Raw genomic sequence first — 17,522 nt, 5'->3', positions numbered from 1 at the left:
AAAGCCAGGGAAGGCAAGCCTTGATGTTTCCAATATTTACGGTGTAAGACTGTGACAGAATTACTGAGCTGGCCGGGTGCATGTGTCTGGCACAGCCAGACAGCCCCTACAGAATGCGCCCATCTCAGGAAGTAACTCTGAAAGGTGTGTGCCTCCTGGCTCAGGGAGAGAAGGAAGCTGTTTGTACCAGCAGCAGGAAGGTAGCTGCCTCTTTTCCCTCTTTCAGTTCTTCCGTTAAACTGTGCTCACGGCCATGTCTTTATTCTGGGGCTCAGCAAGGCTCTGCTGACCCACCAACAAGGAGACTGCGAGGTCAGAGGACAGTAAACCTTTTGGGCCTTCTTGATACATTCCAAAAGGGGCCCTTTATAATGATCCAAACTCAGGATAGCAGAGGGGCTCATTACGAAGTCAGGCCTTAAGGGACGGACCAGCACACAAGGCTCAAGGGCCGTAGAATAGAATATATATTTTAATTTACACATGTGTCCAACCAGATAGGAAGAAAAAGACTCTTCTATCCTGATAAGGCAACAGTGAACAATGATAAACCTCCAGAGAACAGAATGGGGGAGGAAAAAATAATATACAAATGGGACTAAGTTTAAAAAAGTTGTAATGAAAGATTCCCCCCTCACCCCCACCCCGTCTGCCCCAAGCCTCCTCCCTGTTCTTCAGTCTCCTCCTGTCTTCACCACTTCTTTTTGTGCTCATCCATTGACACTCCTCCCGGGCCCAGCGCCACCACCAGCAGCAGGCCCCCTATTACCGACATGGTCTGGAAAAAGTCATACTTTAGGAAGTCGTGGAGAGGCCTGTAGGTGGGGATGTTCCAGAACGCATTCTGTACCAGATTGATTACGAAGAGCCAGATGACCAGGGTAAGGGCGGCCAGCTTGGTCTTGAAGCCAATGGCCACTAAGATGATCAACGCCATGCCAAAGATGTCCTGGAAGATCTGGGATGGGGGAAATATCAGGAGACGCGAGTACCTGCACAGCTCTTTTATGCCAGGAGCTGAAAGCACTTCACAAACAGCAAGTCAGTGGCGGAGCCAGGAATAGAACTCAGGTGTCCTGGCTCTCAGTTCCCTGCTCAGGGCTAGACCAACACTTCTCCCCAGAACTGAGAATAACCCCAAGATCATCATCTCAGTTCCATCTTCCTTCATGCCCAGCTCCTCCTAGGGATTCTCCCTACATTGGTCACCGCACCCATCTCTCCGCAGCCTCCCATACCTGGCCTATTCTCCCCCTTTTTTGGGTCTTGCTTGTTAGACTCTCCAGGGCAGAGGAGCTGGCTGCATGTGGAGGGCTTGGAAAGTGAAGAAGGTGGTTTGGACTGGAATGCGGAAGCAGCAAAAATGCAAGACCACGTTATCCAGCCCACTGCACTAGCTCAAGGCAGGGTCAGGTGGGTCAGGAGGTCTGAGGCCTCTGCTCACTCTCCCCCCGACTGACCAGCAGTGGAGTAACCTCCCCGCTTTCCTTCCCACACACATGCCAAACAGGGCATGGAACCTGCAACACGGAGCAGCCAACTCGCCTGCCTACACTGCTGCTGTGTGTGGGTTACAGGGGAGAATCCAACAGCACGAAGGGCCCCTGAAGTGAAAGGGGAGGACATCACAGGCTTAACCATGGAGGGAGGTGGCAATCCCTTTGCTTCTGGGCTAGGGCAGTGTCCAGCACCACTGCTGGATGGGCTGCCTGTAACAGAGAGGGACCCAGGATAAGGTGACAGGGAGTGTCAAAGGTCACTTACGGTGAAAGCACTGAGTTCAAAGTGCAGTAGTGTCATGAACATGAGCACAAGCAGGAGCCTGCCCCCCAGCTGCATGTACTGTCGCGGTGAGATGTCGTCCACGGTGGGGACGCCGGCGAACATGGACTTCCCTTCAGAGCGGGACTCTGCCAGTAGCAGCAGCAGCCCACCTCCTAGGGCAAGGTTCCTGCAGCAGGGGGAAGCAAACGGATCAACGGATGACGGAGCTACTGTCTTCTAACATGTGATGGCTGCCATGCCAGGTATGGAACTGGGGACCTCCAGCTTAAAAGCAAGAGCCCAGTCTCCCTAGCTGGGGCTGTAACAGACTCATATCCCCTGTGGATTGGGCACAGCGGGGGACCTATAGCACACACTCACCAGTGGGTTACACAAGCCCCCACCAAGCCACATTTCTCGCCTCTAGCCCTTACCATCCTGGAATCACATTGCACTTGGGTTCATTAGTGAAACCTGAACCCTACCAGAAAGGACTGACAAGTGGGGAAACTGAGGCACAGAGTGGCAGTGACTTGGCTAAGGTCAAATAGGAAGTCAGTGACAGAGAGAGGTTAAGCACCCAGGAGTCTTCTCCTCCATTTTTCCTGTTCTAATCGCTGGAGTCAGGGATTGCCTTTAGGAGCCAGGCCTTGCCCTCATTTCTTTGCGGCTAAGTAGCACCAATTCCATTCATCAGCTGAAACTCACCTCATCAGGAATTTGAGATCCCATAAAATACTGTAAGCGACTGTCTGCAAAACAGAAACCACCAGTTTAAACCCTGTGGCCAGGTAATAGGTTCAGCTGGTTGCACCAGATGATCTCAAGGAGTTGTTCTAAAGTTAAGCCCCATGGAAGAGGAGTCAGTTTCAATTTCACGTTACAGAGCAGGAAACTGAAGCACAGAGAGACCCCGCAGCAAGTCAATGGCGAGCACCACAGAGTCCTCAGCATATTTATCCTGTGAGGCAGGGCAGGGCTACTATCCCCACTGTGCGGATGGCAAATCATTTAAGTCTCTCCCTGGGCTTTGGTTCCCAAGAGCACAGGTGCCGACTTCCTAATTTCCCTGGGGGGGGGCTCAACCCCCACTCCACCCCAGGCCCCCACCCCACCTCTTCCCACCCCCATCCCCTCCCCCAAGCACGCCCTGACCTTGCTCTACCCCGCCCACACTCCGCCCCCTCACTCCCCAGCACCTCCTGCACAAGGCTGAATAGCTGATCTGCGGCAGGCGCTGGAGGGGAATGGAGAGCAGCTGATTGCCTCCCGCCTGCCAGCAGGCCCTGCCACTGGGGTGTGGGGGAGGCGCTGCCTGGTGGGGCCACCGGTGGGCGCTGGACATCCACTAATTTTTTTCGTGGGTGCTGCAGCCCTGGAGCACCCACGGAGTCAGCGCCTGTGCCCAAGAACACACAGGGTGTCTATGGTACAGCAGGGAATTGAACCGGGGTCTCTCTCAAGTCTCATGCTAGCGCTCCACCCACCGCACCATCTTTAAGAGAGCTAACTGTGGCCTAGCAATGATTAAGATGTAGATGGACATAATGATTTACAAATAGAGTTGAAGGGGGCAGGACACCCTGACAGGTGAGAAATTTAGTTTAACAGAACTGCGGGTGATCAGGAGGAACGAAAGTAAGGAAGGGGAACATTTAGGCTGAACAGCAGGACATTTCCAGACAGTGAGATGTATTAGGCTGTGCTGTAGTCTCTCCCAGGGAAGGGATAGAAGCCCTGGGTGCTTGTGACATTTACATATTCAACTAGAAAAAACTTTAGAGAATAGAGCGAAGGGCACAATCCTGCCCCAGGCAAGACACAGACTAAGGGATTGTCAACATATGAACATTAATCCCGAGTAAGGGAGGGTGTGAATTTAAAGCAGATTCACTTTTCTTGATTAACTCCACGTGTGGACGCTTTTGTTTCGGAATTGAAGTGCTTTATTCTGAATTAGCTTAATCCACTTTAGAATTAGAATTCACCCGTACTCTTGAATAGCTGTTCCTGATTAACTCCCCATGTAGACAAACCCTAATAATAGTAAGAGGTCATTAGTCTTTTCCATTCTCTAGCTTTTAGGGCTCTACAGCTCATATCATTCCACAGCCACTGGCCACCAGCACCCACTACTATCAATCCACCAAGCAGCTGGGGGAATCTTTGCTAACCATGGCATCCAGCACTCCTGTCTGGAGCAGTGTCTTGAAGAGAGCCCATCTCCCACTCACCTGCATTAAGATAATCCCAAACAGGCCAAAACAAGCATAAGGAACAAACTTCCTGGCCAGGACTAGAACGCACCCAACTGCAACAGAGACACAGAGAATGCAAAAAATCAGCACCAGAGCCAAAGCAGGTGAACAAAACACAGGTGGCCCTTTCAATACTCAGGTCTTCTCTCTGAAGGAGTTTGGAGCATTTTACCACCAGCGTAGCACAGTCAGGGAAGACAGCCACATGAGTCTTATCAGAATTAGAAGAGGAGCTTCTCCACAGAACAACCTCGGAGGGACACTTGACTAGATGACCTTAGAGGTCTTTTTCCAGAGGGATGGTGGAAGATCACAGGAGATCTACGCTCTACTCCAGACTCTGCCCCTGACTCACTACGTGACCATTGAAAAGTCATTTCTGTGTTCTGTGCCTCAGTTTCCTCATCTGCATAAGAGGGATATACCACCCTGGGGCACATGAAGTTTAACACTATGAGATCCCAGTGTGGAAGGTGCCAGAGACAGGAAGAGAGTTGTTATTTCAAGGATTCCAGCTTCTGCAGTGAAATACTGCCTCTGTGCGATGCTCAGCATTTGCAGAGCTGGGGAGAGGCCGGGGAGGGGTGGAAAAGTCACCTATGTACAAACCAAATGCAGAAGCACAAAATGGGGAATAACTGGCTAGGCAGCAGTACTGCAGAAGAGGATCTGGGGGTTATAGTGGATCACAAATTAACTACGGGTCAACTGTGTGATGCTGGTGTGAAAAAAGCAAATATTCTGGGATGTGTTAACAGCAGCATCATACGTTAGACATGGGAGGTAGGGCTGTCGATTAATCGCAGCTAACTCACGCGATTAACTAAAAAAATTAATCGCAGTTTCAATCACACTGTTAAACAACAGAATACCAATTAAAAGGTTTTCAATATGTTGCATGTTTTTCTACATTTTCAAATATATTGATTTCAATTACAACACAGAATACAAAGTGCACAGTGCTCACTTTATAGTATTTTTATTACAAATATTTGCACTGTAAAAATGATAAAAGAAATTGCTTTTCAATGCACAATGGTACTTGTATGAGGTGAAATCTCTTTATCGTGAAGTGCAATTTACAAATGTAGATTTTTTGTTACATAACTGCACTCAAGAATAACAATGTAAAACTTTAGAGCCTACAAGTCCACTCAGTCCTACTTTTTGTTCAGGCAATCGCTAAGAGAAACAAGTTTGTTTACATTTACGAGAGATAATGCTGCCTGCTTCTTATTTACAACATCACCTGAAAGTGAGAACAGATGTTCGCTTGGCACTTTTGTAGCTGACATTGCAAGGTAGCATTATCTCCTGCAAATGTAAAACTTATTTATCTGAGCAATTGGCTAAACAAGAAGTAGGACTGAGTGGACTTGTAGGCTCTAAAGTTTTACATTGTTTTACTTTTGAATGCAGTTATTTTTGGTCATAATTCTACATTTGTAAGTTCAACTTTCATGATAAAGAGATTGCTCTACAGTACTTGAATTAAGTGAATTGAAAAATACAGTGTAAATATTTATAATAAAAAATAATACTATAAAGTGAGCACTGTACACTTTGTATTCTGTGTTGTAATTTAAATAAATATATTTGAAAATGTGGAATACATCCAAAAATATTTATATAAATAGTATTCTATTATTGTTTAACATCGTGATTAATCAAGATTAATGTTTTGAATCACTTGACAGCCCGAATGGGAGGTAATTATTCCATTCAAGTTGGCACTGATGAGGGCTCAGCTGGAGTACTCTGTCCATTTTTGGGCACTACACTTTAAGAAAGATGTGGACAAATTCGAGAGTCCAGAGGAGATTAACGAAAATGGTAAAAGGTTTAGAAACATGACCTACTAAGAAAGGTTAAAAAAACTGGGCAAGGTTAGATCAGAGAAGGGAAGGCTGAGGGGGGAGCGGATAACAGTCTGCAAATATGTAAAAGGTTGCCAAAGAGGATAGTGATTAATTGTTCTCCATCAGCTTAATTTGCAGCAAGGGAGATTAGGGTAAAATATTAGGAAAAACTTTCTAACTCTAAGGATAGTTAAACACTGGAGCGACTGATCAAGGTAGGTTGTGGAATCCATCACTGGGGTGGCCTAGGTTACTTGGCCCTGCCTCAGCATGGAGGGGGTCTGGACTAGATGAACTCTCGAGGTCCCTTCTATGATTTTGTACCCAGGCTCCCTCCCAAACAGCAGCTCAGAAGCGTTGCTGAGGTGGGAGGGCTCTTACCCAGCTGTCCAGACATGTTGATTAACACGAATAGCGTGGCCAAGATGATGCCGCTCCCCCATGACATATGGATGTAATCCCGCTGCTCGTTCCATTGAAACCACATCCGTATCCCATCCTCAAGGAAAGTGCTGATCAGACAGAGGTGAGCCAGGTGAGGTAGGTAGCGCTTCGTCACCCGTAAGAACTGGAGGGGGAAGATATGGCCAGAGGAGGAAGAACAAAAGGCAGCATTAGAGAGTCAGAAAACAATGGCCCACAGCAGCTGAAGCAACAAGTTGCTAGGTGACCCAGCTCCAAAAACGATAATACTTTGCTCAGAGGAGACTCTCAGGGCGTCTTGCACACGTCCATTAATAAATCTTTCCTTCGCCTCTGGGAGGCAGGTATTAGCCCCATATTAAAGATGCGGAAACTGAGGTGAGAGCCGCAACTTGACTTTTCTAAGGTTGTACGAGTCAGCAGCTCCCAGCCCCTGCTCCGACCACTCCACATGCCTTTCCAGAGCCAGGAATAGAACCCACGAGTCCAGACTCCCAGTCCTCTGCTCTGCCCACTAGAATACACTCTCCTTCCAAAACTGGGAGTAGGTCCCAAGAGTCCCAACTCCTAGTTTAAACTCTCTGGAAAAACATATCAGGACACCTTTGAAGCGGTAGGACTGCTGCAGGAAGCTACTTTGAAGAGCAGGTAATTCACACAGCTCTATGCTGTGCATTAATTCTGTAGACCCACACAGTAGAGATTCTCTGAAGCAGGGGAGGAGACTGCTTAGTTGCAGGATTTAAAAGTGTCTGTGTGGATAACACAGGACACCACATGTGCTTTCTAAGGAGCTCAATTTAACTTTAATCTAGACATACTTCTAGTGTGAGAGAGGACAGTGCCAAAGAAAACTCAGGTTTCAGAGTAGCAGCCATGTTAGTCTGTATCTGCAAAAAGAACAGGAGTACAATTTGTTAGCCACAAGTACTCCTGTTCTTTTTAAAGAAAACTCACTAGATCCACGTGCCAGAACACAATGCTGAGGAAAAAGCAGAATAAAGGGGTTGCAAAAAAGTCAAGTTATTGGGCTCAGTATAGGGGTAACTGAGTGAAATTCTATGGTCTGCAATATACAGAAGGTCAGACTAGATGCTCTAATGGTCCCTTCTGACTTTAGGATTTATGGGACTACCTCAAATCCTTTATCCACTACTTACATTTCTATAATGCCTTCCGATCGCAAAGCAACTAGCTGGCTACATAGCTTTATGGCCCCCATCTGTCAGATTTGAGCAATCAGTTGAGTAGAAATCAGTTTAATCCCCAAATCCCTGTTGTCTGAAACTGGGTTACATCCTCTAAGACAGTGCTACTCAAAGTGGTGGACCGCGGACCGGTGCCGGTCCACGAGCCATCGGCTGCCAGTCTGTGCGCACATTTGAAAAAAAAAATTGCCGGTCCCTCACATCAGATAGCTTGAGAAGCACTGCTCCAGGGTCCATCAGTTAAGTGTGCTCATACCAAAACCCCTGTTTAATTAATAGAGCCCAGCGCAAATATAAAATTTGTATCCGCATCCGCAAACATGGTCCATGGATATAAGCAGATATCCGCAGATTTGCAGGGCTCTATTTATCTGAATGAATTTCATATCGTCCTGATCTACATGCGTAACAGGGCTCCACAGAACACCAGAGGGAAGCAGCCACATCTGGGAAGGATGGCAGCAGGTAGTGCACAAGCAAGCTGAGAACTGGGAAGGGGGAATTTTCGCTCAGGAACCCTGCACAAGTCAGACCTTGGGATCTCTAATACCCATTCAGACTGGACAACTGCCTGAGTTTTAAGGTTTGGTTCAAGAAAGTAAAATGCATGGGGCTCAATTTACAATTGTAAGCAATGTACTGTGTACTTGGAATACAAGCCCTAAATCCCCCTAACTATTCCCAATATCCATTTTAAACACAATCATGTCAAGATGTTTTCAGGCTTTGTGCACTGATGCCTACTGCACAACAGAGACACCAAAAGACATCCTGTAAAGCACATGCTCAGACTCAGCTCAAGCGTTAACTGGAGTTTGTTGTGTCCTCAACTGAGACTGAGCAATAACACAAATTAGAGTCCCAAACCCCTTTGCCCTAGGATCAAATCAAGGTGCCACATTGACAGCTCTGGAAAATGAGCTACTTATCCCCAGGATGGATACAAAATGGGAAATAGTGAGGCAAACTTCACAAACACATGCAACCCCTGCCAGCATACCTGAGCTGGAGAGACTCCTTCTAGGGATAAGCCAAATACCATTCTCTGAGAGGAGGCTTGAAGGTGTGATATTAACTAACACACATTTTAAAAGTCTAACACAACTTAGCCAAGACTGTAACTTGACCACTTTAGCACGTGTTGAAGGCAGCTTTCATTGCCTACCCTAAATCTTTCAAACAGGTTAGCATGTGCTGACATCATACCTTTAAATCCCCATCTAAATATGGACTTTTTTTACCTCTGGCAAGAGAGCCAACTGCAAGACTGACAGCAATTGTGCAAGTCCTAGTAGGAGTTTAGTTGAGACTCATGAGTGCTATGAAGATATTCTGCAGTCTGTGTAGGCTGAGATGAAGTCAGAACTCCCAGGTCCGCCACTGATTCACTGTATAACCACAGGTAAGTCATTTCCCCGATCTGTGCTACGGTTTCCCCATTTGCAACACAGGGATAACACCTACCTTTCATGGGCTGTGAGGTTCAATTCACTAATCAGTTAGTGAAGTCTGATTATCACGAGGTAATGCTGGATTACTATTGGTGTGGAATGGGACTGAACTATTGTCGTGAAGATTCCCTCTCCCAGTATAACTGACCCCTTGCACACAGTGCTCAGGACAATGAATTCCCCTGTTCTGTCCTTGGGTTTGTTTATTTTGAGGGAATTGAGATCAACTGGAAATAGTCAGGAGAGCAGAAATTTTAATCCCATCAGATTCATTACTTCATGGTTCAAGGCACAAAAAGAAATGCCAATTCAAGTCAACAGAGCATCCCAAGCTGCACCAGCCTCACTTACTAGACATGTGTGAGGCGTGCTGGGCACTGTCAGGGGTTCTGTGCTCTTTGTCCCCTTCCTCCCCAGATTCTTGATTTTACCTTTGACCTCACTCCCACTCGTTTTTTCATTTTTTGTCACCAGAAATCAATTGCGTGCTGGGCTTAGTGGTTCCTCCCCCACCCCCGAGCTGAAGGAGGACGGGGGGGGGGGAGATTTAGATATGGGTGGGCCTAGACCTGCCTTCCCCAGTACTACAAATAGTAGCCTTGCAAACCCCAGGCTCACCCCCAATGGGGGGGGGCGGAGAAGAGGGGAGACACATGGCACAGCCTTTCCCCCCACTCTTCCTAGTGTGTGTGTGTGGGGGGGGGAAGGTGGTACACGCCTCCCCCCAAGCAGAAGGAGAAACAGGTGGTACATGCCCCCTCCTCCTACAGGCTCCCCAATGGGGGCGGGCAGGAAGAGTGGTTGGCACCCCATCCCTTCTCCACAGAAGGCCCCACGCTTGGGGGGAAGAAAGAAGCAACAATTGGTACATTCCGCCCTCCCCCCGGGGAAGGAGGAGGAAAAGCAGGTGGTATATCCTCCTCCCCCCCCCATCTTTGACAGGTTCCCCCAATACCCTCCCCATAGTGGTACGTCCCCCATTACTTCTCTATGGGGGCAGTAGGTGGTACAGCCCCTTCCCCAGGGGTAGATGGTAGATCCTCCCCACTCCCTGCCTTCTCCATACCCACCCCCTTCATGGTAAGAGGAGCAGGTGGTACGTCCCACCCCTCACTATCCTTGGGGGAGATGGTATCTCCCACCCCCTCAATGGCTCCCACGCTGGGATGGACCAAACCATTCCCGGATGGGAGGGGGCAGGTCTGTCCCAGCTCCCGTTCCTCCAGGAGGAGCCGCCCCCAGCCTGGACACCTCTCCCCCTCACCTGGTCGGCCAGGTCCTCAGCAGCCCCCATCAAGTCTCCACTGGGCGCCATAGTCGGCTCCGGCCCGGCCTCACTGTCTCCTCAGGGGCCGAGACTGGGGAACGGAGGGGGCGTGGCCTAGGGCGGGAGAGGGCGTGGCCAGAGCGCAACCAGTCACCGGGAGGCTCCCCCCCACCCCCACCCCCGGGGGATCACGTGGGCGGCCTCGGCCATGGCTACCGAGGCAGGCTCTTTCGTTTCAGCGGCGTTGCCTCGATAGCCATGGCGGCCGGGTCCGGGGGAGGAGCCGAGCGCTATCGCCGCCTTCCCGCCCTCGGAGGGCTGCGGTGCGGGAGGGGGGAGCCCGCTCACCACAGGGTCCGGGACTGAGGGGAGCTGGAACCGGGACACAGCCACGGCCCCACACCCCGCCACGGCGCCCCACGGCCCGCCACGGCCCCACACCGACCCCGCCATGGCCAAATCACCTCACTAGCGGCCACGGCGCCCCACACCCGGCCACGGCGCCCCATGCCCTGCCATGGCCCCACGGCCCGCCACGGCCCCACACCGACCCCGCCACGGCCAAATCACCTCACTAGCGGCCACGGCGCCACACCCGGCCACGGCGCCCCACACCAGCCCCAGGGCCCCACACCGACCCCGCCACGGCCAAATCACCTCACTAGCGGCCACGGCCCCACACCCGGCCACGGCGCCCCATGCCCCCACAGCCCGCCACGGCCCCACACCGACCCCGCCACGGCCAAATCACCTCACTAGCGGCCACGGCCCCACACCCGGCCACGGCGCCCCATGCCCCCACAGCCCGCCACGGCCCCACACCGACCCCGCCACGGCCAAATCACCTCACTAGCGGCCACGGCTCCACACCAGCCCCAGCATCCCACACCGACCCCGCCACGGCCAAATCACCTCACTAGCAGCCACCACACCCTGCCACGGCCCCACACCCAGCCATGGCGCCCCACACCCCGCCACGGCCCCACACCACACCCAGTGCCCCACACCTGGCCACGGCAAAATCACCTCACTAGCGGCCACGGCGTCCCACACCCTGCCACAGCCAAATCACCTCAATAGTGGCCACGGCCCCACACCAGCCCCAGCGCCCCACACCTGGCCACAATGCCCCACACCGACCTCGCCACGGCGCCCCACACCGACCCCGCTATGGCAACCCACACCCCGCCACGGCCAAATTACCTCAATAGCAGCCATGGCCCCACACCAGCCCCAGTGCCCCACACTCGACCAAGGCCAAATCAGCTCATGAGCGGCCACAGTTCCCCATTGCCGGCCCACGCATGGGGCCTCATGCCTGGCCACGGCCACAGTGCCCCACACCCGGCCACAGCACCTCATGCCTGGCAACGGGGACATCGCCTCATGACCAGCCACGGCCACAGTGCCCCACAGCCAGCCACAATGACAGCACTTCACACCCAGCTATGGCGTCTCATGCACAGGGCCTCACACTTGGCTATGCCGATGCCGCCTCATGCCCAGCCACAGCCACATCATCTCACGCCCAGCCAGGGCACCTCACACCAGACCACGGTATCTCACAGCCAGACACGGCATCAGTTCTTCAAATGGCACCACGGGGCTGGCACCTCGCGCTCAGCCACAGCGACAGCACCTTGCACCCAGCCAGGGCAACAATGCTTCAAACAGCGCCATGGCAACATGACTCAACTGACACATATGATGACGCCGTGTGTAAGCGTGACAGGGGATGCTCTGTATCCTGGTAAAGAGGAGCAGGTAGATGTTGATAAAGTACAGGTAGGAACTGAAGAGAAACAGTCAAATGAAATAGAGTCCCATTCTGTTACCTCACATGAAGGCAGACAACTAAATACTGACAAATTTTGTAAATGCTTGTACACAAATGCAAGAAGTCTAACTACTAAGATGGGTGAACTTGAGTGCCTGGTAGTAAATGATATTGATATAACGGGCATCACTGACACTTGGTGGAATGATGATAATCAATGGGACACGGGAATGCCAGGGTACAAAATAGATAGGAATGACAGAATAGGTTGCACTTGGGGGGAAGTGGCAGTATATGTGAAAGAAAGCATCGAGTCAAATATAGTAAAAATCTTAAATAAATCAAACAGTACCACAAAATCTCTATGGGTAGAAATTAAATGCTTGAATAATAAGAGTATAGCACTAGAAATATACTACTGACCACCTGATCAGGATGGTGATGATTGTGAAATTCTTAGGGAGATTAGAGAGGCTACAAAAACAGAAAACCCAGTAATAATGGGAGATTTCAACTATTCCCATATTGACTGGGAACACTCAAGGAAGACAAGGCTATTGTGGAGAAGCTAAATTGATTCTTTGCATCAGTCTTCACTGCAGAGGATGTGAGGGAAATTTCCACACCTGAGCCATTCTTTTTAGGTGACAAATCTGAGGAACTGTCCCAGATTGAGGTGTCAATAAATGAGGTTTTGGAACAAATTGATAAACAGTGAAAAATCATCAGGACCAAGTGGTACTGTATTCACTGAAGAGTTCTGAAATATTAAATTGCAGAACTACTAACTCTGATATGTAACCTATCCCTTAAATCAGCCTCTATACCAGTTGCCTGGTGGATAGGTAATGTAACTCTGATTTTTAAGAAAGGCTCCAGAGGCAGTCCTGGCAATTACAGGCTGGTGAGCCTAATTTACCAGGCAAGTTGGTTGAAACTATAGTAAAGAACAGAATTATCAGACACACAAATTAACACGATGTGTGAGGAAGAGTCAACACAGCTTTTGTAAAGAGAAATCATGCCTCACCAATCTATTAGAATTCTTTGAGGGGGTTAACAAATGTGGACAAGGGTGATCCAGTGGATGTAGTGTACTTGGACTTTCAGAAAGCATTTGACAAGGTCCCTCACCAAAGGCTCTTAAGCAAAGTAGGTAGTCATGAGATAAGAAGAAAGGTTCTCTCATGAATCAGTAACTGGGTAAAAGATAGGAAACAAACGGTAGGAATATATGGTCAGTTTTCAAAATGGAGACAGTTAAATAGTGAAGTCCCCAAAAGATCTATACTGGGACTACTGCTGTTCCATATCTGCATAAATGATCTGGAAAGAGGTAAACAGTGAGGTGGCAAAGTTTGCAGATGATACAAAATTACTCAAGATAGTTAAGTCCAAAGATGACTCTTAAGATTTACAAAGGATTATCACAAAACTGGATGACTGAGCAAGAAAATGGCAGATGAAATTCAGTGTTGATAAATGCAAAGTAATGCATATTGGAAAATATAATCCCAACTATACAAACAAAATTATGGGGTGGAAATTAGCTGTTACCACTCAGGAAAGGGATCTTGGAGTCGTTGTGGATAGTTCTCTGAAAACGTGTTCAGTGTGCAGCAGAAGTCAAAAAGCGAACAGAATATTAGGAACACGACAGGCAGAGTTAGAGAGAGTACCACGCCATGACCGAACTGTCTTCATGGGAGACCTGAATGCCAAGGTCGGTAAGGACAACACAAACAACGATAGCGCAATGGAAAGACATGGGTGTGGCACTCTGAATGAAAATGGAGAAAGGCTTGTTGATTTCTGAAATATGAATGACCTAGTTATCGGCGGAACCCTATTTGAATATCATGAAATTCACATGCTGACATGGTGTTCTCCAAATGGCAGAGATAAGAACCAGATTGACCATATCATGATCAATGGCAAATGGTGACGCTCACTGACAGATGTGAAAGTGAGAAGGGGTGCAAATATCATAATGTCATGCATAAATCCATGGAATGACCAAACCTTGAATACTGTGTGCAGTTCTAGTCAACCCATCTGAAAAAAACTATTAGAATTGGAAAAAGTACAGAGAAGAGCAACAAAAATGATTACGGGTATGGAACAGCTTTCATCTGCCTATCGATTAAAAAGATTGGGACTGTTCATCTTAGAAAAGAGATGACTAAGGGGGGATATGATAGAGGTCTATAAAATCATGAATGGTGTGAAGAAAGTGAATAAGGAAGTGTTATTTACTCCTTCACCTAACACAACAACCAGAGGTCACTCAATGAAATTAATAGTCATCAGGTTTAAAACAAACATACCGAAGTACTTCTTCACATAACACACAATCAATCTGTGGAACTCATTGCCAGGGGATGTTGTGAAGGCCAAAAGTATAACTGGGTTCAGAAAAGAATTAGATAAGTTCATGGAGGATAGATCCAACAATGGCTATTAGTGAAGATGGTCAGGAACGAAACCGCATGCTCTGGCTGTCCCTAAAACTCTGACTTCTAGAAGTAGGGACTGGACTGGTGCTAGATCACTTGATAAATCACCCTGTTCTGTTCATTCCCTCTGAAGCATCTGGCTCTGGCCACTGTTGGAAGACAGGATACTGGGCTAGATGGACCATTGGTCTGACTCACTGTGGCCATTCTTATGCTCTTATGAATGATGGCATCTGCTATACAATGCATTTGGTGTTGGTGTGGTAAAAGTTCCATCAAAACCTGGAAATGATAGCTCTGCCTCTAGCAGTGATGGTGGGGATGCTGTACCGGAACAGGACATGATAGGGTTTCCTGCCTCAAACAGCAATGGCATTGTCTCAAACACACTGTAAGCAATGGTATCGCCTGAACGGAGCCACGTCCATGGTCTCCATTTGGCCCATACTTTCTAAAATTGCACTCCTTTGCCTCTCCTTCCAGTCGCAGTCTCATTGCTGGTCACACGGTGGTGCCACAGACCAAAGAACCCGAGTGGCATCAAATGCAGAGGACCATTCCATTGGCTGTACTCCCAGCTCCTTTGCATTTACATTTAGTTCTAAGTTAATTCTGACGCTCTGGGGGTATGTCTACACTACGAAATTAGGTCGAATTTATAGAAGTCGGTTCTGTAGAAAGCGTTTTTATACAGTCGATTGTGTGTGTCCCCACACAAATGCTCGAAGTGCATGTAGTCGGCGGAGTGTGTTCACAGTACCGAGGCAACCGTCGACTTCTGGAGTGTGCACTGTGGGTAGCTATCCCACAGTTCCCGCAGTCTCTGCCGCCCATTTGAATTCTGGGTAGAAATCCCAGTGCCTGATGGGGCTAAAACATTGTCGCAGGTGGTTCTGGGTACATATCGTCAGGCTCCCCTTCCCTCCCTCCTTCCGGGAAAGCAAGGGCAGACAATCATTATGCACCTTTTTTCTTGAGTTACCTGTGCAGACGCCATACCACCCGCAAGCATGGAGCCCGCTCAGCTAACCGTCACCGTATGTCTCCTGGGTGCTGGCACACGTGGAACTGCATTGCTACACAGCAGCAGTTTATTGCCTTTTGGCAGCAGACAGTGCAGTATGACTGGTAGCCATCGTCGATGTAGTCCTGGGTGCTCTTTTAACCAACCTCAATGAGGTTAGGGGCGCCTGGGCAAGCATGGGAGTGACTCAGCCAGGTCATTTCCCTTTTAAGTTTCATCTCATGGCAATTGAGTCCTACCGGCAGTGCACTGTCTTTTAATCAGCACCCCGCAGAAGATGATGGCCAGCAGTCATAGAATCATAGAATATCAGGGTTGGAAGGGACCTCAGGAGGTCATCTAGTCCAACCCCCTGCTCAAAGCAGGACCGATCCCCAATTAAATCATCCCAGCCAGGGCTTTGTCAAGCCTGACCTTAAAAACTTCTAAGGAAGGAGATTCCACCACCTCTCTAAGTAACGCATTCCAGTGTTTCACCACCCTCCTAGTGAAAAAGTTTTTCCTAATATCCAACCTAAATCTCCCCCACTGCAACTTGAGACCATTACTCCTCGTTCTGTCATCTGCTATCACTGACAACAGTCTAGAGCCATCCTCTTTGGAACTCCCTTTCAGGAAGTTGAAAGCAGCTATCAAATCCCCCCTCATTCTTCTCTTCCGTAGACTAAACATCCCCAGTTCCCTCAGCCTCTCCTCATAACTTATGTGTTCCAGTCCCCTAATCATTTTTGTTGCCCTCCGCTGGACTCTTTCCAATTTTTCCACATCCTTCTTGTAGTGTGGGGCCCAAAACTGGACACAGTACTCCAGATGAGGCCTCACCAGTGTCGAATAGAGGGGAACGATCACGTCCCTCAATCTGCTGGCAATGCCCCTACTTATACATCCCAAAATGCCATTGGCCTTCTTGGCAACAAGGGCACACTGTTGACTCATATCCAGCTTCTCGTCCACTGTAACCCCTAGGTCCTTTTCTGCAGAACTGCTGCTGAGCCATTCGGTCCCTAGTCTGTAGCGGTGCATTGGATTCTTCCGTCCTAAGTGCAGGGCTCTGCACTTGTCCTTGTTGAACCTCATCAGATTTCTTTTGGCCCAATCCTCCAATTTGTCTACTGCACCATCTTCTGCCGAGCACCCAGGAGATGACGAGCACCCAGGAGATGACGATGGCTAGCAGTCGTACTACACAGTCTGCTACCAGCAAGATGTATAAAGATAGATGAAGTGGCTCAAAACAAGAAATAGACTAGATTTGTTTTGTATTCATTTTCTCCTCCATCCCTCCATGAAGTCAACGGCCTACTAAACCCAGTTTTGAGTTCTATCCTTGAGATTTTGAGTTCTATCCTTGAGGGAGCCATTCAGTTTCTCGCAAAGCCACCCCCTTTGTTGATTTTAATTCCCTGTAAGCCAGTCCTGTAAGCTATGTCATCAGTTGCCCCTCCCTCTGTCAGGGCAACGGCAGACAATTGTTCCGCGCCTTTTTTCTGTGCAGACGCCATACCACGGCAAGCATGGAGCCTGCTCAGATCACTTTGGCAATCAGGAGCACATTAAACACCACACGCATTATCCAGCAGTATATGCAGCACCAGAACCTGGCAAAGCGAAACCGGGCGAGTAGGCAACGTCAACGAGGTGACGAGAGTGATGAGGACATGGATACAGACTTATCTCAAAGCACGGGCCCTGGCAATGTGGGCATCATGGTGCTAATGGGGCAGGTTCATGCAGTGGAACGCCGATTCTGGGCTTGGGAAACAAGCAGAAACTGGTGGGACCGTATAGTGTTGCAGGTCTGGGACGATTCCCAGTGGCTGCGAAACTTTCGCATGCATAAGGGCACTTTCATGGAACTTTGTGACTTGCTTTCCCCTGCCCTGAGGCGCAATAATACCAAGATGAGAGCAGCCCTCACCGTTGAGAAGTGAGTGGCAATAGCCCTGTGGAAACTTGCAACACCAGACAGCTACCGGTCAGTCGGGAATCAATTTGGAGTGGGCAAATCTACTGTGGGGGCTGCTGTGATGCAAGT

General features: G+C 49.1%; 1 protein-coding gene across 3 annotated transcripts; it reads right to left on the bottom strand.

Annotated features, from left to right (window-relative positions):
• Positions 1-456: 456 nt before the first annotated feature.
• On the bottom strand, positions 457-10,340 carry LOC140900824 (surfeit locus protein 4). 3 transcript variants are annotated; one of them, XM_073318688.1, is made up of 6 exons: positions 10,228-10,340; positions 6,263-6,449; positions 3,999-4,075; positions 2,473-2,516; positions 1,765-1,951; positions 457-958 (listed from the first exon to the last, which is right to left on the bottom strand). In XM_073318688.1, exons 1-6 carry the CDS (start codon positions 10,276-10,278, stop codon positions 692-694), a joined length of 813 nt encoding a protein of 270 aa, XP_073174789.1. In that variant the 5' UTR covers positions 10,279-10,340; the 3' UTR covers positions 457-691. The 3 variants fall into 3 exon arrangements, with proteins under 3 accessions (XP_073174789.1, XP_073174791.1, XP_073174790.1); XM_073318690.1 differs by lacking the exon at positions 6,263-6,449 and having other exon boundaries at positions 10,228-10,309; XM_073318689.1 differs by lacking the exons at positions 2,473-2,516; positions 3,999-4,075; positions 10,228-10,340 and having other exon boundaries at positions 6,263-6,341.
• Positions 10,341-17,522: the final 7,182 nt, after the last annotated feature.

This window comes from Lepidochelys kempii, chromosome 20, assembly GCF_965140285.1.
Source record: "Lepidochelys kempii isolate rLepKem1 chromosome 20, rLepKem1.hap1, whole genome shotgun sequence".
NCBI classification, from domain to species: Eukaryota; Metazoa; Chordata; order Testudines; family Cheloniidae; genus Lepidochelys; species Lepidochelys kempii.
The sequence above is the reverse complement of the archived record's forward strand: the minus strand, read 5'-3'. Positions and strand labels throughout refer to the sequence as shown.